Source organism: Python bivittatus, unplaced genomic scaffold, assembly GCF_059951505.1.
Source record: "Python bivittatus isolate LINGU-HERP-01145 unplaced genomic scaffold, Pbiv_v1 ctg000800_np1212, whole genome shotgun sequence".
NCBI classification, from domain to species: domain Eukaryota; kingdom Metazoa; phylum Chordata; class Lepidosauria; order Squamata; family Pythonidae; genus Python; species Python bivittatus.
Window position 1 is genome coordinate 1,399,556 of NW_028277105.1, and position 20,599 is coordinate 1,420,154.

The 20,599-nt window shown below is 43.9% G+C and overlaps 1 protein-coding gene and 1 long non-coding RNA gene across 3 annotated transcripts in view; one reads left to right on the forward strand and one right to left on the reverse strand.

The window, feature by feature from the left end:
- The window catches only part of NOTCH4 (notch receptor 4), a 54,726-nt gene extending 41,608 nt beyond the window's left edge, over positions 1–13,118 (reverse strand). Inside the window, exons 1-4 of the mRNA XM_088128641.1 lie at positions 12,813–13,118; positions 9,932–10,007; positions 8,160–8,428; positions 4,029–4,368 (exon numbers count right to left, since the gene is read on the reverse strand). Of these exons, the coding sequence (XP_087984767.1) occupies positions 4,029–4,368; positions 8,160–8,428; positions 9,932–10,007; positions 12,813–12,855 (728 nt within the window). The 5' untranslated portion in view covers positions 12,856–13,118. The remainder of the gene's footprint in view (positions 1–4,028; positions 4,369–8,159; positions 8,429–9,931; positions 10,008–12,812) is intronic.
- LOC148214085 (uncharacterized) lies at positions 32–19,943 on the forward strand. 2 transcript variants are annotated; one of them, XR_015793510.1, is made up of 3 exons: positions 32–948; positions 14,034–14,212; positions 19,061–19,943. It is a non-coding gene; the product is annotated as an uncharacterized LOC148214085 (long non-coding RNA). The 2 variants fall into 2 exon arrangements; XR_015793511.1 differs by lacking the exon at positions 32–948 and adding an exon at positions 13,294–13,331.
- The last annotated feature ends 656 nt before the right edge of the window (positions 19,944–20,599 follow it).

Consider the following 20,599-nt stretch of genomic DNA (forward strand, 5'->3'; position numbering starts at 1 on the left):
CCTATTGGAAGAACCGGAGGAAATAAACTTAGACGCCTTGTGGACGAAACAAAACTGTCATCAACAATTACTAGCGGGGCTTCCAGATGAAAAAACTCTGAGAGCACGCAGCTCTTCCAACCTTTCGTTTCTTACGGTACCTTGGCATCACACTGTTTCCAGTTCCCCAAACCCTCAAAAAGCAATCTGAAGTAGACTTGGGACCATCTTCAAGTCTGTTGACCTCAAAATGCTAAGAAATGGCAGGAACATGTAGTGACTTGTTTGTAAAAAAACAAACAAACCCAGTGGTCATTATGAGGGGAAACGTCCTGGCTGTTAAGCCACCATTCCTCTGTTGTATTTAAAAATCTTGAAATGGTGACCTGGCAGGAATTTTGCAACCATCTTTCCTAATACAGGTAGTCCTTGTTTAGCTACCACAATTGGAACCGGCACCTTGGTTGTTAAGCAAAGCAGTCACTAAGTGGAAAATCACATGACCACGACCGTGCATAGGATTTTACTTCAGTTTTCTTTTTTCCCCACTGCCCCGCCCTTGGGATTGCTCACCCCAGTGCTGGGATAATTAGCAAGAAGAGAATTAATGTTCGTATTTACATTCACTGGAGAGGAAAGGATTAGAAGAGAGTAAGCAGGCACACAACGGGGAATACACATTGAAAGGAATGTGCTGGAGGGCGGAGCTGGCGTCGCGGCGATACGGCGGGCGATCCTGGGCTCCCAGGATGGCAGCCGATATCTCCTCCCCCGGACGGTCCCGATGGACCTAAGCCGTCCCGTAGAGATGGCGATCGCAAAGGGCACGTCCCGCGGATCTCAGGGACGCCGCAAGTCCCAGATTGATCCGGGGAGAAGCTCTTGAAGCCGGCGGAGGAGAGCCAGCCAAAATGGCTGCGAAAGCCGGGGCAGCTCCAAAGGAAGAAGGAAGAGAAGGGTGTCAACTGGGTGAGATGGACTTTTACTATTTAACTATTCTTAGAGAACACCTTAAGTAACTTAAAGAGATTTTTAAAAGTGAAGAAAAGTGGATTAAGCGGCGAGATCGAGCCTTATAAAAAAAGGGGGAATTTTTTTTTTTTTCTTTTCAACTTTCCCTTTTTAGTGGATTTGGCAAGATGTTTTTCTCTTAAAAAAATATATATTTTTAACTGGATTGGCTTTTTCTTTTTAATACTCAATAACTTTTTATTTTAAGCCTTTTTTTGACTAAGATTTCTTTATTGTTGTAAGAAATTTATACTTTTTGATTTTGAAATGGGGAAAGTGGAGTTAAGAGAAAGTAAATGAAAGAAAGTTGCACTGCCATTTAGAGGCTCGACATAGTGCTTTTTTTCTTCTATTGTGACGCATGCTCAAGGACTCTGTGCTTTCTAAAAAGATAGTGGGATGTGCATGTTTATACAGGTGCCATCCGTAACTATAAACAAGAAAGTGGAGTTGAAAGCGATTTTGAAAATATCAAGATGGAAAATTTGAGCTAGTCACAAGAGCCCTGATTAGTGGCAGTAGCTCTTCTTTCTGCTAGAAGCTCTGCTTTGCTCTCCACTCCCCCCTCAGTTGGGTTTTTTTTTAAAGAGACTTAGTCTTTTCCCTCCTCTTCTTTTTTTTTTTTTTTCTCCTCTTGCTTTTATTTTTTTTTTTTTCTTATTTTTGGCAAGAACAAAGATAAAGAATCCTTTGACTCAATGAAGGTTTATCAAGATAATAAACTACACGAGAAACACAATGCAGAAAAAGATCTCTAAACTATTGAGGATGACTATAAAAAACTGGAAGAAGAGCTGAAGAAATTCCCACAAAAAAAGAAAAAAGATACTAAAGCTAAAATGGACTTAATTAAATATAAAACGGGATCAATGGAAAAGGAAGAAATAGTACAAGAAATCAGAAACATTAAACAGAATTATTGTGGTTAATTAACTGATAAATGAAGAGGGACAGACTTGTTCTTGGTACTGAGGGTGAGAAAAAGACTATATAAGATTATAATGGAAAATCGTACTAAAAGAATGCACAAAAAGAAGAAGTAAAACAATATTGAAAGAAACTATTTCAGATGTTTAAAGAAAAAACGAGGGGAATACAACAATGATGGAACTGACAGAAGCTTCAAAAAGCAGAATGTTTGAAAGGACATTTATTATTGCTTTCTCTTATCTAATAATATAGAAAAAGGAATAAACAGCTAGATATTTTGGGATGTTGAATGAAAAGGGTGAACTCAAAATTATGCAAGCGCTGGAATAAAGTATAAATCTGAGATATATAGTTAAAAATTGTATTTGATTCTAAATATTTTAAGAGATTAGACATTTACATATGGTTGAATATAGTAACATAGATTTTAAACTAGAGATATTTTTGTTGAAACATGTAGTGAAGAATTTGGTTAGAACTGTAACCCGGTTAGAATTGTAACTGATATTGTAACTGATACTGGTTAGAACTGTAACTTTTAAGAATTGGAAAAATTAAAAATCACTTATGCAGGAGGAAGTTATGGAAAATTATGAAATGTGCAGAGATGAGTTAAACTGAGATTTGAAATTAGAGTAAGAAGATAAGTAACTTGTTTTTATTAATGATTGGATGAGAAAATATAGTAATGTAATGGATTAGGAAACTTTATAATAGAAATTTGATATTAATTATTATATATATACACATATAATCGATAGATGAAAATGTATTACTAATCCTATTGAAAGTTAAAATTTCTTGTAATAAATGATTTTATAGATTAGCTATGAATGATTAATAATTGTTAATAGATAAGTATACAAGTATATTTTGAATAGATGATATGAGAATTTAAGATTATGAAAGGGGCACCAACGAGTTGGTAACTGGTTGACACACGCTATAAAATGGAAGATGCTTTTTTTTATGCCTTTTTGTGGTTTTGTTTGTCCATGTATGTTTTGTGTTTGTTGTAAAAATAAAAAAAAAAGAAAAAAAGAAAAAGAAAAAGAAAGGAATGTGCTGGCGCTGGCTGTTTGCCTATGCGCTCGGGGCTGGGAACCATGAGTACCATAGGGAAACAGCAGGGGTATTCTCCATTATGCACCTCCTTATTCTTTTGTAATCCCTTCCTCTCCAATTTCTCTTCTCTCCGAGGGGAGAATAAAAAAAAAAAAGGTCAGCCACAGGACAGCACCTACTAACTGACTAATGACAAACACGTGAGTGAGAGAGAGAGACACTGCAAAGGTTATAAATGTGGCCCTTGGTCGCAAAGTTATTTTTTCAGCACCGTTGTAACTTTGAACGGTTGCTGCACAAGATGGTCAGTAAGCGAGGACTACCTGTACAGCTAAGTGCTACTGGGGATTGCTGTGGTGGCTGAAATGTGGAAGGGGGCGGTAACTTTCTAAATCATGGCTACAGACTGGCACCACTAACAGTAATGACATCAGTTGTTTTGGGGGCTAGCTCAATTCAAGGCATTGGTTTGAAATAAAGGGGTAAACAAATCAGTCCCACCCTTTCTGGGACAAATTTTGGGAGAAAAGTGTGGGGGGGAAAAGAACCATGGTTGCATTTACACAGTGCACTCAATGTGGTTACTGAATTAATTATGACAAATAAGCTGACTTGCCACAAGATGCTATGCTGCAAAAATATTCAGAAGAACAGGAGGAGGAGGAGGAACATTTAATCTCACCAACCTGCCATCTGCAGCCTGAATTAATAGCTTAGATGCAGCCTGTCTCACTATGAACATGCCTGGTTACTAAAGACTGTGGGCAGTGGACTGGAGGGGATGGCACTCAAGACCTCCCCCATCCAGAGTCCCAATCGTTGGGCAAATGGAGAAGAGTTTTCTCCCCTGGAGCTCCTGAACAGTGACTTGCTCTCCCTTCAGAATCCCACTTTTCCTCTGGCTTGATCTTTGAGAAAAAGCTTCCATCCACACTTCCTTCCTTGGGTGTCTTAAACTACATTTTGGGGGCTTTGGGGTACGGCCACAATGCCTTATAGCCAGCAAGGGTGACAACAACGCTAATAACAAAGAACCATAATTCCCTGGCAGGCAGAGGCAGCCGTGGTATCTTTCATCGACGTGATGGCAGGTGCCCCCGTGGAGACAGATCTCCGGGGAACAAGGCCCCAGCTGGTACTGGCAGAGAGGACCGGTGAAGTTGGGCGGGCAGAAGCAGCGGAAGGAGCCGATGCTGTTGACGCAGCTGCCGCCGTTGAGGCAGGGGCTGGGGGACCCAAAACATTCGTTGATGTCATGCTGGCAGGTGTGGCCTTCGAAGCCTGGCCAGCACTGGCAGACGATGACAGGGTAGGTGATGACACACGTCCCACCGTTGGCACAAGGGTTGGCTGGGCAGAAATCCATCAACTGGCAGTTCTTCCCTGGAACAGAAATCAGAGTCAGCATGGTTCCCAGCTTCTCCTCCAGCCTGGGAGGTCAACGGTCAAGCTCCTCCAGCATCTTCTTCCGAACCACTGTCAGCCCATGACTTCCAGGAAACCCCCAGATGAGTGGGAGATCATCACCGTTCCTACTGTCAGGGATACCCTATCTGCGCTGAAAGAATCTTGCAACAACTGGCCACGTTACCGGAACATAACTGGATATTGCAATAGGACCAATCTTATGTGGGTACCTTTTCTGGCACGGCTTCTGCCCAAAAGCACCTTAACCCCAAAGATCAGATTGATGCCAACTCTGTTGGCCTTTCAGAAAGTGATTAATATCTGGAGGTTTGCCCAGGCCTGGGGGTCAGAAAGTGGCTGACGTTCACGGTATTTGTAATGTTTTTATTCTTGGCTGCCATTTCTCTTTAATTATGTATTATTATTGGGTATTATGGGTTCTTACAGTTATATACATTATTGTTTTCGTTCTTAAAGTTCATTTGCTGAATCATTTTGGTGAATACAGCAGCCGTGTAAATCAAGTTAAATATCCCCTGAAAATACTTATTTATTTATTAAACAAACTTATACAGCCTACTTCTGTGAAACAGAAAAAAATGAACTTATGATTTACGGATTTGTTGATTAGACAGGATAGATTTATAGAAAGAAGAGAGTTATGTTGTAACCATAGAGCAAGAGCTAAACTTATAATTGTATTTATAACTGCTGTAAAGAAGATCAGAAGCTACTTCTTTGTATCTTTTTCCTTTCCTTTCTTTTCTATTTTTCTTTTACTTTTTTTCCTTCTCTTGCACTTTTAACTTTCTTTTTTCTTTCTTTTTCTTTTCTTTTTCTTATTTTGTATTAGTTTGTATTCGTTTTTATCTTCCTTTTAAAAATCTTTAATAACATTGTGTGTGTACACACATACCCAAACTTATATAGCTGCCCATCTACCAAAACAATGAACAGGAATCAAAACCACAATATAATGAAAGCAAAAAAACTTTTTAAACCATGTTGAGGCCTCAGTAAAACTTGCATTTGTCCATCAACCACACCATGGCTCCTATGTCTAGGGGAGAAGCCATGGCTTTACTGAAGGCCAACAGGGTTGGCGCCATCCGTATCTCTGGATAATAGATAAATAATAATTTCTCTATTTAATCAATTTAGGACCAAGATCACATCTGAAACAGGTCTGATGTGAAAGTGAAAAAATTATATTCTTCTTGTCAAGAGTTGCCCTGTGTCACCAAATCAAACTCGATGTGCAAATGGTAGGATTTTCACGTACAAGAGTTAAAATAAGCTGGAATAGCATTAGAACTAACACAGCATTTAAAACTTGGTTCACATCTCCAGCAGTAATTCTCTCATCCGCAGCTAAACTAAAAAGATATTCAAAATTCCTATGTAAGCTCTCTGGGTGATCCTTAATATGGCCCTCGTAATGAATGAATGCGGTTGTTAAAACATTTAATCAACAATACTAAAAGAATATCACTCTGGACCGCTTCTTTCTGGCTCCATTACAAATTTTGAAGGCTGATATCAAAGTTACTACAACCCTAGCAGAGTTCCCGCTGATGCAGTTGCGATGAACCCATCTTCCAGATAAAAGAACTTTTTCACACAAAGGGATAGGAGTATCGATAGAGTATCAATAGAGGTGAATATGTGTAGCTCAGGGTTGAACTGTAGAGTCCTTGGGTTCTCTGAGCTTGGTTCTTTCCTTGCCAACGTTTCATTACCTAGGTTACCTAGCCGGGTAATGAAACGTTGGCAAGGAAAGAACCAAGCTCAGAGAACCCCAAGGACTCTACGGATATGAGTATCTTGTAAAAAAAGAAAGGGAGGAAGAAAAACAAGCTTCAAGTTTTAAGCTGCCCAATTGAGTAAGTAGCTGCCTTCCTCGGAAGGAGATCTAAGGCCTTTTAAAGGACGGGGAAGCAACTACAGAAGGACCAAAGTGAAAAATAAACCCACACGTAGAAAAAAAACTGCATTTCTGTGGGTCAAGGGAAAAAAGAGAAAAGAACCTTCATGAACTGAGATTGGCGTGTTAATGAACTAAAAGGAAAAACACGAAAACCGCAAATAGAAAAAAGAAGAAAACACTGAAAACCTTAAATGAGACCACCGAACATAATACAAGATTTTAAAATCTGGGTGATCCCGAGAGGAGGGCAAACTCAGGTTGTTCCCTCTAGTGGTGGCCGTGGTGTTTGCAGCTGTGACAGGGCAGCCTGGCTGGATCCTGCCGGGGTGGGGCGGAGGGGATTTGATCTGTATCCCCAGCTATGGCAGAGCTCACCCAGCTGCCCCCAACCCGTCTCCAATCTCTCTCTCTGTCTATAACAGTGAAGCTGCTCTCACCTCCAGCTTCATTTCTGACGAAGAGGCCGATGTGGTTTTCTTGCAGCGATATGGAAATGACCGGACCCTGCCTTTGGCCAGGAGGCTCGATCCACTTCCTCATCTGATTTACAGCCGGGGAGTTCCTTACGGGCTCCCCTCCAAGGACTAACCGGCTCTGACTCAGTTTTGGGGAGAAGTACTTTGCTCAGTACTTAGCAAAGAGGGGCTAAGTACTGCTAAAACCCATGCATACACACACACACACACACACGTGTATATGCACATGCATGCATAACACATGCACTCATACACATGAGCATACACGGATACACACCTATAATATACACACATATAAAACACATGCAGCTGTATATACGAACATATATAGATACACATACACATATATAAAACACAAGCCCATATGTATGAGCATACGTGGATAGATATACACATGTATAACACAGACACATATATAAAACATAGGCCCCTACATATGAGCGTGTGTGTGTGTGTGTGTGTGTAAAACCCCCGCATACAGACACACTTACATGCATACATGCCTGGCAATGCCTTTGTCTGGATCCTTTTGGCTTCTGGAGGGAACGGGATGAGCTGAAAAGGCCCCAGCTGGGGACCTCCTTCTGGGATCTGCCCCCCCAGCCTGTCTGCCCAATTTCCGGCAGGGAGTTGGATGAGTGTTGGCCTGAAGTTCTCCAGAGGAAGGGACAATTCTCCAGGAGCCCTTCCAGGAGAAGACCCGCCCTTAGAGGGGAAGGAGCCCATCTGCCCACCAAAGTCCCACGGACAGAGTTGGTCCTCGGGAATGAGAGGGGGGGGGAAGGGGAGGAGGCTGTGCCTCGCTGGCCAGAGGATTGGATCTCTTTGGAGGGGGACTTCCCTTCTCCCCTGGCCCGAGACCATCAGTGAGAGCCGGATGCCACATTCCGGCAGAGTTTCTCCCGTCCTTTCGTCTCCCGAGCTCTGCAACAGCCTCTGCCCAGAGTCTCATTCAGCCCCCAAACCACCCGCCTTCAACCGGGTTCCAAAATCCCAGTTCTTCTTCGGGCCTCGGTTAGGGGGTCTGGCAGGCCCTTTTAGGTTGGCGGTGATGGGTCTATTGTAGGGGATGATTGACACACAGAATGTTGGGTTTTTTTCTGTTTTTAATTTTGTGAAGCCACCCAGAGTCAATTTTGGGAGTTCGGTGGCCTAGAAATCAGACTAATAAATCAAACGGTCCCTCTAAAGTGAACTCTCTTTCCACAAACTCTAGGAGAACTTAGGAGTGTTGGCAGCGTATGGTCAAAAAAAGTCAAGATGGTGACCACGGTGGGGCAATCAAAGCTCTGTGGGTTTTTTATGTGCATGGCAATGCACAGCCTGGGGCAATTCCAAGGTTCCCATCTGATCCCCTGCCTTACCTGTCCATCCTGACAGACACTGGCATTGATGGTCTTTCCCAGAAACCCGCTGGCATGTTCCTCCATGTTGGCAGGGTGATGGGAAGCAGGGATCGCCAACCACTCCCTGGCATTTCTCCCCAGTGAAACCAGGAGGGCACACACATATGTACTCGGGGGCAGCTGAGGGAGGCAGAGCCCTGGACGAGCAGGTGCCCCCGTTCTGGCAAAGCACAGGGGTGCAGGGATCTGCAAACTGGCACGTGTCTCCTACATAGCCAGGAGGGCACCTGTGGCAGTCAGAAAATGGGAAGGAAACAGAGAAGGCAAAAAAAAAAAAGCTTGGTTTGAAACACAATGTTTTTGAAGATCTGGATTCAATCTGGAGCTAGGATGGAGAGTATCAAGGTAACTATAGGTAGTCCCCAACTTATGACCACTCTTTCAGCAACCATTCAAACTTGCGACGGCGCTGAATTAGTGGTACTTACAACCAGTCCTCAGATTTCTGACCATCCCAGTGTCCCACGGTCATGTGATTGTGACTTCCAACGTTTCCTGCCAGTTTCCCACAAGCAAAGTCAAATGGGGAAGCCGGCAGGAAGTCAGAAGTCGCGGTCATGTGAGGTCCTTGCTTAATGACCTGCACAGTCCTTGCTTAACAATGGCAATTGGACTGCCAGAACTGCCATCGCTAAGTGGCACAGCCATGTGACGTCGCACTTTATGACTATATCACTTAGCAACAGCAATTCTGATCCCAAATGCCGTCGTTAACCAAGGACTACCTAACCTGTATGGGAAATTCTAATTGAAAGCCTCTAAGCCTGCAGAGGGTCTCAGTACATCGCACTATGCCCTGCTAATCAGGGTTTGCTGCTGTGCCGGTTTGCACATAACGCTATTCCAAGAAGCATGGCTTCTAAACCACAAGGGTTGTATTTACACAACCTTAGCCTAACCGCATTCTGCCTTACTGCAAGGGGTGTCTCAGGTCAGGTCAGTCAAGCCAAAACTAAAGTAAACACCCTATTTAGTATTGGTGCTTGCAGTTGTAAGCAGGGTAGGAGCAAGAGATCATACTTAAAGGCCCGAAGAGTTGAGTGAGTCAGGGGTGAATAGGGGTGCAAATCCATCTCCCTTGCTCTAGCTGCCAGAGAGACTGGGATTACAGTATATACTCGCAAAGAAGCCAAAAGTTTTAGGTGCCAAAATATACCCCCCAAATTGGGTTCAGCTTGTCTGCAAGTATATGTGATAATACTTTTTTAAAGTACCCGTATTTCCCATACATACTCACGTATAAGCCCAACTGCAGATGAGCTGACCCTCACATTTTTAATCAACATACCATGAAAAATGGGTAATCCATGGATAAGCCAGTTGTGAAAATTAAAACATACAAACATTTTGAGTGTGGTCTCATCCACAGGTGCTGCGTTTTTCACAGTATTCTGGTAAAAAATGTGAGGGTCAGCTTATATGCAGATGGGCTTATATGCAAGTATATATGGTAGCTCCATGATCACAGCTGTACAATGGGCAGAAAACAATTCCGTCTGCACAGCTTTTACCAGAAATGGCATGAATTGAATTCCCAGCTTGGCTTCACCTTCTGTCTCCTTATGATGGACAAAAACTGCAATGTTTCCTGTACAATACACAGAATCACTGAGGGGAGAAATCTCTACCTGTTGAGCTTCTGCTGGTCATACAATTTTAACCCTGATGGGAATCTCCCTTCTCCCTACTCTTCAAAAAGAAAAACAGGAATTAGAGTCTTGCAAACTTACAGGCAGGAAGACGTCCCATTAGAGTGATTCAAGCAAGTCCCACCATTCTTGCAGGGCATCTGAGGGCAAGATTCAGCTGGAGAAAAGAAAAGAAAAGAAAAGAAAAGAAAAGAAAAGAAAAGAAAAGAAAAGAAAAGAAAAGAAAAGAGAGAAGGGAGTGGAGTGGAGTGGAGTGGAGTGGAGTGGAGTGGAGTGGAGAGAAGAGAAGAGAAGAGAAGAGAAGAGAAGAGAAGAGAAGAGAAGAGAAGAGAAGAGAAGAGAAGAGAAGAGAAGAGAAGAGAAGAGAAGAGAAGAGAAGAGAAGAGAAGAGAAGAGACCAAGATGTTTAGAAAAAGCCTCTTACCTTAATGTCTGCAGATCAGGGCGGGGGTGGGGGGTGGGATTAAACCCAGAGTATAAAATGAACTATATCATTGAACACATCGGAATTATATCCAGGAAGGAATTATTTATTTCTGCCTGCCTGTTTCAGAGATCCTTTGAACCCATGGACCCTCATTTGAAGCTTTTTGTGAGAAATAAAGAGGGGGCTTATCCTTAAGCATTAGCACCAAAGTTTGTGTGCAGAAGGAATCAAGTTGTGTCTCTTGCTTGGTATCACCAACAAAAACAAGATCTCTGCCCACAAGTAACATACACAATTACACTAGGGCAGTGTTTCTCAACCTTGTCCACTTTAAGATGGGTGGACTGGGAGTTGAAGTCCACCCATCTTAAAGTGGACAGGGTTGAAAAACACTGCACTAGGGAGATTTAAACCTGTCAGTGGCTAAACATGCAACACATTTATATTCCCCAGTTCTTTTGCAAACAATGACAGAATTTGTTCCTTTGTTTTTTCCCTTTTCTTTTCTTTAAATGCGGATACATTTGATTTTTCAAATGTTATAACAGAGTTTAAAATTACAGCAAATTTTGCAAAACCACAACCCAAGCGATGCAGGAAATGCAGCCTAGAGCCTGAGAGATAAACACAGGGTAAGTAAGGGTCTCTCCCACTTGCCCCTAACCTTGGCACAAACACGCCCTGGCAATTTCCTTTTTTCTGCCATGCCCTCCTGATATGGCCTTCACTTCATTCCCAACCCATATGTGAGGCAGTTGAAACGCATCCTGAGCTTTTCAGGGATAAAGGAGTTCTTTCCCCTTTAGGCAGACACAGTGTCACCAGACAACTGAAGGAGCAAGATCTATCATTCTGCCAGGATCAAGGTGTTCCCTGAGAGGTGGGATCAGCCTGCCATCTACTGGTTACTTTAGGCTGGTGCAAGCCCTGACCCTCCCTCTAGTCTTGACCCTGTTTTCCAGAGTCACAGGTAGCAGAAGAGTCCAGTTCCTTCAAAACGGCTTCTCCTCCCTACCCACCAGATCCCTAAACTGATCTCTCGCTCCGTGATGCGGATCAGCCGTACCAGCTGTAGAAGCAAGAAGGCTGCAGGGAGAAGCAGGAGAAAGGAAGGTGGATCTCTCTCTCTTGCTTTGTGGGGCAACGTTCCCCACCTGTGTCAGCTGTTGTTTGGGGGTGTTTTTTTAATCACTTTTTTTAGCACTTTTTAGAAGAGCACTAAACCCACATCCAGAAGGAGCTCAACAATTAGCTCTGGTTTGGTGCAAATGTTTTTCTGCAGATGAATTCAAAGGGAGTCTGATAATCAGCTGGTAGTAATAGCACTATTCCAGAATAATATTAAACCCTTGTCCAAAAGGAGCTGAGTTCCTTTGAATGACTCCTGTAAAAACAGAGCGAGTTTCGCCAGATGGCTAAATCCAGCGGTCCGACCATTTGTCAAAACTTGCCCGCTTCCAGAAGATTGATTAGTGGATATTTTTTCCACTGGCTAGTAATATGTAGCTGGGGTTGGGGAGGAATACAAAGCTGGTGGGGGGAGGGGGGGAATTCTAGCAACCCCTGACTAGGATACTGTGTTAAGCATCATTTACCAGCATTGTAAATGCTGGTGGCAGGATAGGGATCACCAGTAGGGACAGCAAATGTTTTGCTGCTGTATTTTTCTGCCAGCTCAATGACAGGGCAAAATGTAATATGGATCAACTGCAGATCCATAATATGGATCTATTTATTCAAGATCTTTTGGATCTATAACATTGATCTATTATTTTGACCTTCTGGGGTAGTATTCTACAATAGTAGATTAGAAAGACTGAAATAATAAGAACAATAACAATAATAATATCAATATTTTAAATTCCAAAATATTGTAAATATCCAAGAGAACAGAAGGATTTTAGCTTCACACGGAAGCAATAAGAATGTGTTGCTAGGCAAGTTTTGTGAGGATAATATTTCAGAAGCAACGAAGAAAACACCACCCTAACATCCTTCCCCTGGTTGCTCTCCATGTCCTCCCAAAAGCTTTCTTACCAAGCAAGCAGACGTGCAATTGTGCAAGAGTCTGTGTGCACGTACAGAGAGGTGGACTGTCATCCGTGAACATTTACACAATAACAACTGTGTTAGTCCACAAAGTCCCACAAAACTGTTAACAACAGATAGACGCAGCAAGCTCTTTGTAGACATAAAGAAACACACACACCGCACGCACAAAGAGCCCTTGAGCTGAAAATCTGCCCTGAAACTGCTCCAGGGGCTGATGAAACATTAACAGCTGTAACTTGTCCCCTCTGGGGGTGTGCGTGCAACACACTTAACCAGATCAGATCAAGAGTTAGTGGCTGCATTTTTGCAACATGCTAATCTCAGTTAGTTTTTCTGGCGGCAGGAAGTCAACCTACGTGACGAGTTTAGGCTTCAGGGTATCGGACAAACCCAGAAAATGAGATAATCCGTTAAGGATGCTGGGCAAACCCTACGTGTAAAAATCTGCAATCCACTCCACATATGCTCTTCTTTTTAAGTTACCTCCAGCAAACGGGATCAACATAAGCAGTAGCAACGGTTTCATCCTCTTTTAGATCCTTCTTCCACACCCTCATCACTCCTTCCGACGCTAGAAGAGGTCCTGGGAGGCAGAATCCGGGTGTCCAAAGAGCGGGGTCAAATTGAAGCCACGGGTGAGGATGACGCCATTAGAGAGAGCACGCCTGGAATGCACCCCAAGTTCTAGAGACACAACCTATGGCTTTGTGGGACACCCCATCACCCCCCTCCCTTAAAAAACGAGACACATCCTGCCGTTTCTGTTCTCCATTGTCGAAGATTTCCTGCCCCACACAATGCCTGGGACGGGAAAGATTTCCTGTTACCCAGGGCACTGTTGTCAACACTGAAAAAAGGGTGGGAAAGATTAGGGTGGGTTGCCGCTGAGGAAGAAGAGAACATTGCCAAGAAACAAAAGCAGAGTAGAAGAATTGTGAAAGAGGTTGTGCATGTGCTGGGGTACACATAATGACATGCCATCTTCAGAACAGCTCTCCCGTGGTGGGTAAAGGGTGTGCTGTGGTGAAGCGACAGAGATCTGATCTCAGCTCAGAGGAGATGCATGAAGCTCACCAAATCTTCTCGAGCATCAATGTTCCTTCTATGTTGCGGTGGTTCTACTGATGTTCCTTCCATGTTGTGGAAGGCTGGATGTCTAAATAGCATCTCAGAGGTCTCTCAAAGATGTGGAGGCAGGGTTTTTTAAATTCCCGTTGTCCGTGTTCCTCTAAGACAGTATTTTTCAAACCTAGTCACTTTAAGATGTGTGGACTTCAACTCCCAGAATTCCCCAGCCAGCCTGCTGGCTGGGGAATTCTGGGAGTTGAAGTCCATACATCTTAAAGTTGCCAGGTTTGAAAAACATGGCTCTAAGAGTTCTCCACCAGATCTTTCTATTGCCTCCCCTCGAGCCATCTAAGACCTGATTTCTTTGCTTTTCACAGTTTGCTGCCACCAGCTGGGCTCAACCTAGGAAGCTAAGTGGGGCCAGACCTGTTTAGTACTTGAACTGGAGACCACTAGGAAATTCCAGGTTCACAGGATAGATTGGGAAGTTGAACAAGCATTCTAGAAGAAGGAAAGGGTAAACTAATCCCATTTATGAAAAAAAAAGAACCTACACGGAGTTACCAGTTGACTGGCTCTAAAATTATTACTATTATTTTTATTATTATTATTTACAGTTTTCTCTCTTTTCTCCAGGCCCTCTACAGTGGTACCTCCTTACGAATTTTTCGAGATACGACCAGCTCCGGCCCCAAAAATTTACCTCGACATGCGAACTCCACCTCGAGATATGAACCGGATCCGCGGCCATTTTCCCTGCTGCCATGCGGCCGCGGCTTCCTGTGGGCGAGATCGCAGTAGCAAGGAGATGTTTGGTGAGGCTTGTGGTGTGTTTTGTGGCGTTTGGAAGGTTTTTGTGGTGTTTGGAAGGTTTTTGAGGTTTAAAAATAAAATGCATATGTTTCAGAACTGTTTAGCCGTATTTACATTGAACCTTATGGGGGAAATTTACCTCGGGGTGCGACCAAATTCGGAGGGCAGAACGGATTAACCGTATTTACATTGAACCTTATGGGAAACTTTACCTCGACTTGAGACCAACTCGAGTTGCAATCAGAGTCACGGAACAGATTAAGTTCGTAACTAGAGGTACCACTGTATTTCTCTTTCCTCTCCTATGTCAGGTTTGCAACTCTATCAAATCCAAGGACTGAGTTGATAGGAGCCCAAGACCTGTCTGCAATACCACATTAAGTCTTACTACAATTTGACTTTGTTTGTTTGTTTATTGTTAAACTTGTATGCCACCCATCTCCCCCAACGGGTGACTCTGGGCGGTTCACAATAACAAAAAAGGAAAAAACACCAATCCCTCCAACAATGGCTAAAATCCATGAAACGTACATTAAAAATGTCCTAAAACCCCCCTGTAAATTTTAGCCCTAAAACCTTCAAGATGCTGGGGGGGGGGAACCAAACCCATCACCCCGCCAGCCACCTCCACAGATGCGAGTTTGAACCCAGACCATGGGACCGATTGTGAATGAGGCAGAATGCACAATCTTTAACATTCGCTTAGTTGTTGTTAGTTTTTAAATTTTTTATTAGTCCATTTTCAGACGTAAAATAAAAACGGACAGCTCATCACACTCAGAAAAAAAAACACACAACAAATAAAAATGTAAAAAAGACCAACATCCCCTCGTAGTTACAAATAACAATTGCTTAGTTTTGATTAGCTTATCATCACCATGATCTGCGGCGTCATCTGAACTTCTCTTATCATCAAGCGGATTGTAGATTTTTATACGTAGAGTTTGCATGGATTGGGGTCAGGATGATAGAAGATCTTGCCTAGAGAGATGCAGTGCATTTTGGGGGTGTATGTTGGGGGCTCCCGATTGTCTATTATTCCAGAGTCTACTGGAGTGGGCAGCTATAATAAACTTAAATAAATAATAATAGCAATAAAAATAATACTTTCAATTGCTGCTATTTTAATTGTATTGGTGTTTTGGTGTTTTCTTATTGATGGACAATGCCCAGAGTTTATAAAGGTGGCCATATAAATTTAGGACAGGATAGGATAGAAGAGTTATTGGTCCTCCAGGAAAACAACGCAGAATAAAAGACTGGCCACAAAGTAAAGCTGCTTCTGCACCAGCGTTTCTACTGCTCCTTCTTTGCAGCTGTGCAAAAGGTGAATACAAAGGCTATGGGGGAAGACTCGGCCTTCCCTTCCCAAAACAGCAGTGCCTTCAGCCTCATGGGGTTTTTGGCTGTTGCTGTTGTCGTGCTAAACAACAACTTCAAAAGTGCTACCCAGCCATCCCAAAGGCTGCTGGGATACCAGTGCAAATGGTGGGGATTTGCATGGTTAATTTAACTGTGGTTTAATCCATTCACCACTGGAAACACTGTGTGGTGTAGTGGTGAAGGTGTTGGACTAGGAACAGGGAGACCCAGGTTCTAGTCCCCCCTCAGCCACCAAAACTCTCTTGATTACTTTGGACCTGTCCCCCACCCTCAGACCATTGCTGTTGTAAGGTAATAAAATACAGGTAGTCCTTACTTAGTGACTGCCTCATTTAGTGACTGTTCAAAGTTATGACAGTGGTAAAAAACTTAGTGACCAGTCCTCACATTTACAACTTTCACAGCATCTCTCTGCTCTTATTTTCATTTGCTTATTTACCCCATACCAAGATATCCTCAAAGAGAAAGAGAAAGAACCCCAGTTCAGCTGAAGGAAGTAGCAAGAAGCAAAGGAAAATGAAGTAAAATCGTAAGCACAGTCACAGTCACGTGATTTTCACTTAGTGACCACTTCGCTTAACAACCGAGTTGCCAGTCCCAATTGCGGTTGCTAAACAAGGAGTACCTGTAAAGGGAAATTCCCATGTAAGCCACTCTGAGCACCAGGAGAAATGTGGGATATAACCAAGTATAACCATTTAATCCATTTGTCTGAATTCTTGCAACACAGAATCACAAAACTGGAAAGGGCAGTTCAGGCTACAAAGCAGGTTCATAATCATCAGTGAATGACGTGGGGTTGTACAACTGGTTGTACATATTGGAGTGTATTTTCCCTCAAACCAGATCAATGCAGATTTTAATGCAATCTTTTCTCCTTTGCTTTTTACAACCAGTACTTGAGCCAGACTCAGTGCAGATCGACTGAAATGTTTCAGAACAGACTTGGTTTAGAACTGAATTCCACAGTAGGAGCACCTCAGTTTTCACACCAGCTATAGGCAGGATTCAGAAACAGCCCTGGTTGTCAACGGTTATTGCAGTGGCCGGCTTTCCTGCGTTACCCCCCTGACAGCCTTGGATCAATTACCTTGTCTGACCCTCACCACTGTTTTTTTCTGAAATGTGCATTTGTTTCAATAGCAACATCCGTCTTTTCCTGTTTATCTGAGCTTCTGTTTTATCTCGGAATTCGGGACTAGACAAAACCCAGCTCGTTCCACTTTGAAGCACGGACCGGATATCCCCTAGCTACAGAAGATGCTCGCTCTCCCTGCTGAACAGTTACTAGAGATAGGAGCCTAGAGCAGTTTTGGCCAGCTTCTTAAGGGATTGTCTATCCCCTTTGTCTTGCTTCCAAGCGACATACGGTGAGACCCTTGAAGCATGTGATTATTTTCCCAGGAATAGGATGGTACTGGGGCTACTAGTATCATGTTGGGTAGCCCGCCTTCTGGAATATCATCCCTCCGGAGATTAGATTGGCCGCGACCCTGCTGGTCTCCTGCAAGGCCTAAAAGACCTAGTTTTGTGCTCAAGCCTTTTGTGTGATGAACCCTGCTTCCTAGTTGTGTTGGTTGTATGATGTTTTTGCAATTTTCTCTGCGCTGCTCTGTGTTTTATGTCTTTTGTATGTGGTTTCACTATTTTTAATATTGTTAGCCATCCAAAGTCATGTATTTGAGATGGGCAGCCATATAAATCGAGAGAGAGAGAGAGAGAGAGAGAGAGAGAGAGAGACCTTGTTTAGTGACTGATTTGTTTAAAGACCATTTGCAGTTATGACAGTGATGAAAAAGGAACTTTACAACCAGTCATCACATTTATGACCTTTGCAGGTCTGTACAGCAAAGGAAAGCCAAAGTCAGATCATAAGCACAGCTGCAGTCTCACTTAGTGACCACTTCACTTAATGACCAAGTTGCTAGTCCCAATTGTGGTCACTAAATGAGGACTACCGATAGATAGATAGATAGATAGATAGATAGATAGATAGATAGATAGATAGATAGATAGACAGACAGACAGACAGACAGACAGACAGACAGACAGACAGACAGACAATTTGAAAAAGCAGGTAGGGCCAGGACAAGGAGGATGTGGAGCCAGGGCAAGTATCCCATCCATTATACTGCACTTTCTGCTGAAATAATACTTAATCACATTAATATTTTATATTTCTGTGGTGCTTTCAAGTGTGCAAGGCAATCAGTTTTGACTGGCCCAACTCCTGACAATCAAGAAATAGATATTTTACACAGTGGTACCTCGGGTCACGAACTTAATTCGTTCCGCGACTCTGGTCGCAACCTGAATTGGTCGTGACCCGAATCAAATTTTCCCATAAGGTTCAATGTAAATACGGTTAATCCGTTCTGACCCCTCCGAATTTGGTCGCCAACCGATTTTGGTTGCCAACCGAATCAAATTTTCCCATAAGGTTCAATGTAAATCGGTTAATCCATTCTGAACCATATGTATTTTTTTTTTAAACCACAAAAATATGACACAAAGTACACTACAGTACAGTACGAAGAGAGAGAACACTAACCTTGCTTGAGGCGTGGAGGACAGGAAGGCAGGTGGGGAGGTGGTTATTGCTTGGAGGGAGAGTCCCCCCCCTTACAGGAAGCCATGACCACGTGCCACGGGAGGGAAAATGGCCACGGATCCTGTTTGTCACCTGATCCAGAGTTCGCGAACGGAAGCAAAATTTTGCGAACGGTGCTGTTCGTGACCCGAATTGGTCATAAACAGAAGTTCGTGACCCGAGGTACCACTGTACTATAAGATGGTTATTCTTTGGTGGACATCTGCAAAAATTTGCATCATGAAGGAACGGGCTGCAAGAAACTGGGTAAGCATAGCCTTTGTATTCCAGCAGAGCAAACTATAGGTAGTCCTCATTTAGTGACCAGAATTGGGACTGGCAACTTGGATGTTAAGCAAAGCAGTCGCTAAGTGAAACCATGACTGGGCTTTACAATCTGACTTCAGCTTTCCTTTGCTTTACAGACCCGTGAAGGTTGTAAATGCGAGGACTGGTCGTCAAGTTCCTTTTTCATCACCATTGTAACTGTGAATGGTCACTAAATGATGCAGTCGCTAAGCAAGGACTACCTGTATAGGAAAGAGATGGTGATAGCAGGATTGAGGGAATGGCCATTGTTTCAGTCTTTGTGATTTCCACTCCTGGTTTCCAGAACACATTGTTTCCAGAGGGCATAGCTGTGACCCAAGTCAAATATCACCCTGAACCAGGATAGGCCAACCCTGTCCCTGCAGTTCCTCTTTTACTGGTTTCCAGAGCAAACATGGTGTGAACATGCCTTGGAATGAAAAGCCACAACAATTGGGAGGGGGGCTAAAGGTTTTAGCCAACAGAAGAGGGAAACTGACTTGGATTCACCCATTTCATGAAGCTGCCTGGTTTAACCATAGTTTTGTCTTTTGTCACATGTTTTTAGGACTTGCTGGCTGAGGAATTCTGGGAATTGAAATCGACACACCAGTTGCCAAGGGTGAGAAACACTGACTTAGAGAGGTTTTTAAGATTGTTATCCTACCTCATTTGACAAAGAGCACTGCTGGAATCCAGGTCATGCCTGTTTCTTGATCTGGCCTACCACGAAGGGGTGGCGCCAACCTTAAATGCCTTAGAAGTTCCCCGAGGTTAGCTCCACGTTCCTTTGGAATAACAGTAACACAATCTTCACAAATTGCAGCCTCCACAAACCTACCAATTTAGAGAACTCGAAGGGAGCCTCCCTCAGAGACCCTGGGGCGCCCTCTGCTGGGTGCAGCTGGACACTGCAGCCATAGCTCTGAGTTGGGGGTTCTCCCCCTGCTGCGCTTCCTTCCGTAGCACAACAGCATCTTCGGCAACCTGTTAAACTGTTTCTAGCTGGGACGTCGACTGTGAAGAGGATCCACAGAATGAGAAGGAGCACATTTGGGGTGCGGGAGAGCTGATCATCAACCTCCCCCATGTTTTGATGAGAGAAAACACAATGGAGGGAGCCAAGCGGAGAGGTCCTTTGGGCAACTTGTAGAGGTAGCCACTTTTTTGCACAGGCACCCTGAACTTGGTGGAACTGAAATCTAGACTCTTTCCAGCAGAAGGAGCCCTCGCTTCAGCCCTCTGCTATGTCGGATCTCAGGTCACAAAGGCAATGCTGGCTGAGAGTTACAGAAGTTCAATTTCAGATGTATCTCAAGGACACAGCAAGGATTGGGGAGGCGGGTGCCGTAATACAGGGAGTCCACATTTAGCAACCACAATTGGGACCAGCGGCTGAAGCGAAGGGATCGCTCAGTGAAACCACCCTTGTGCTTATGATCTGATTTCAGCTTTCCTTTGCTTTACAGATCTGTGAAGGTCATAAATGTGAGGATTGGTCAATAAAGTTCCTTTTTGATCAACCGCAAATGCCAGGATCCACGACGCTGAGCAGCTGTTCGGCTCTGGACCTCTGGCTTTTCCTTGCATGCTCCAATGTCTCCTTGGCCGCCTCGGCTGTCCCGGCCGTTCCCAGCAGTCCCTCTGGACACGCTCTCCTGTTTAGCTGCAGGGCTGTTCCTCCTCTGCCTTTCAGGGGGTTTTGACCTCCAATTGGGGGGAAGAGCTTCAGCATGAAGGGTTGAAAGGAAAAGTCTAGGAGCTGCCCACCAGCTGTCTTCCTCCTCTTCTTCAGACTCTGCTTCTCGCTCACCCTTGCTCAAAACCACTAATAACCACCAAAAACCACCAAGGATCGGGGTGACCCCCGAGGAAAGGGGAAAACTCTACTGGACGCCTCCCCCCCCCCCGGCCCCACATTGAAGGGCGAGGCCGGGGGCTGGAGAAGGCGCGCCAAGGACCCCCCGCCGAGGATCAGCCCCCACCCCCAGTGAGGAGGGCAGGCAGTGCTGGGGCTGCTTCGATGGGGAAAAGAGGCTTGGGAGGTGCGAAGAGGGAGCGAAAGGCTGCTGGATCCCAGAAGGATGAAGAAAGAGGAACTTTTCTC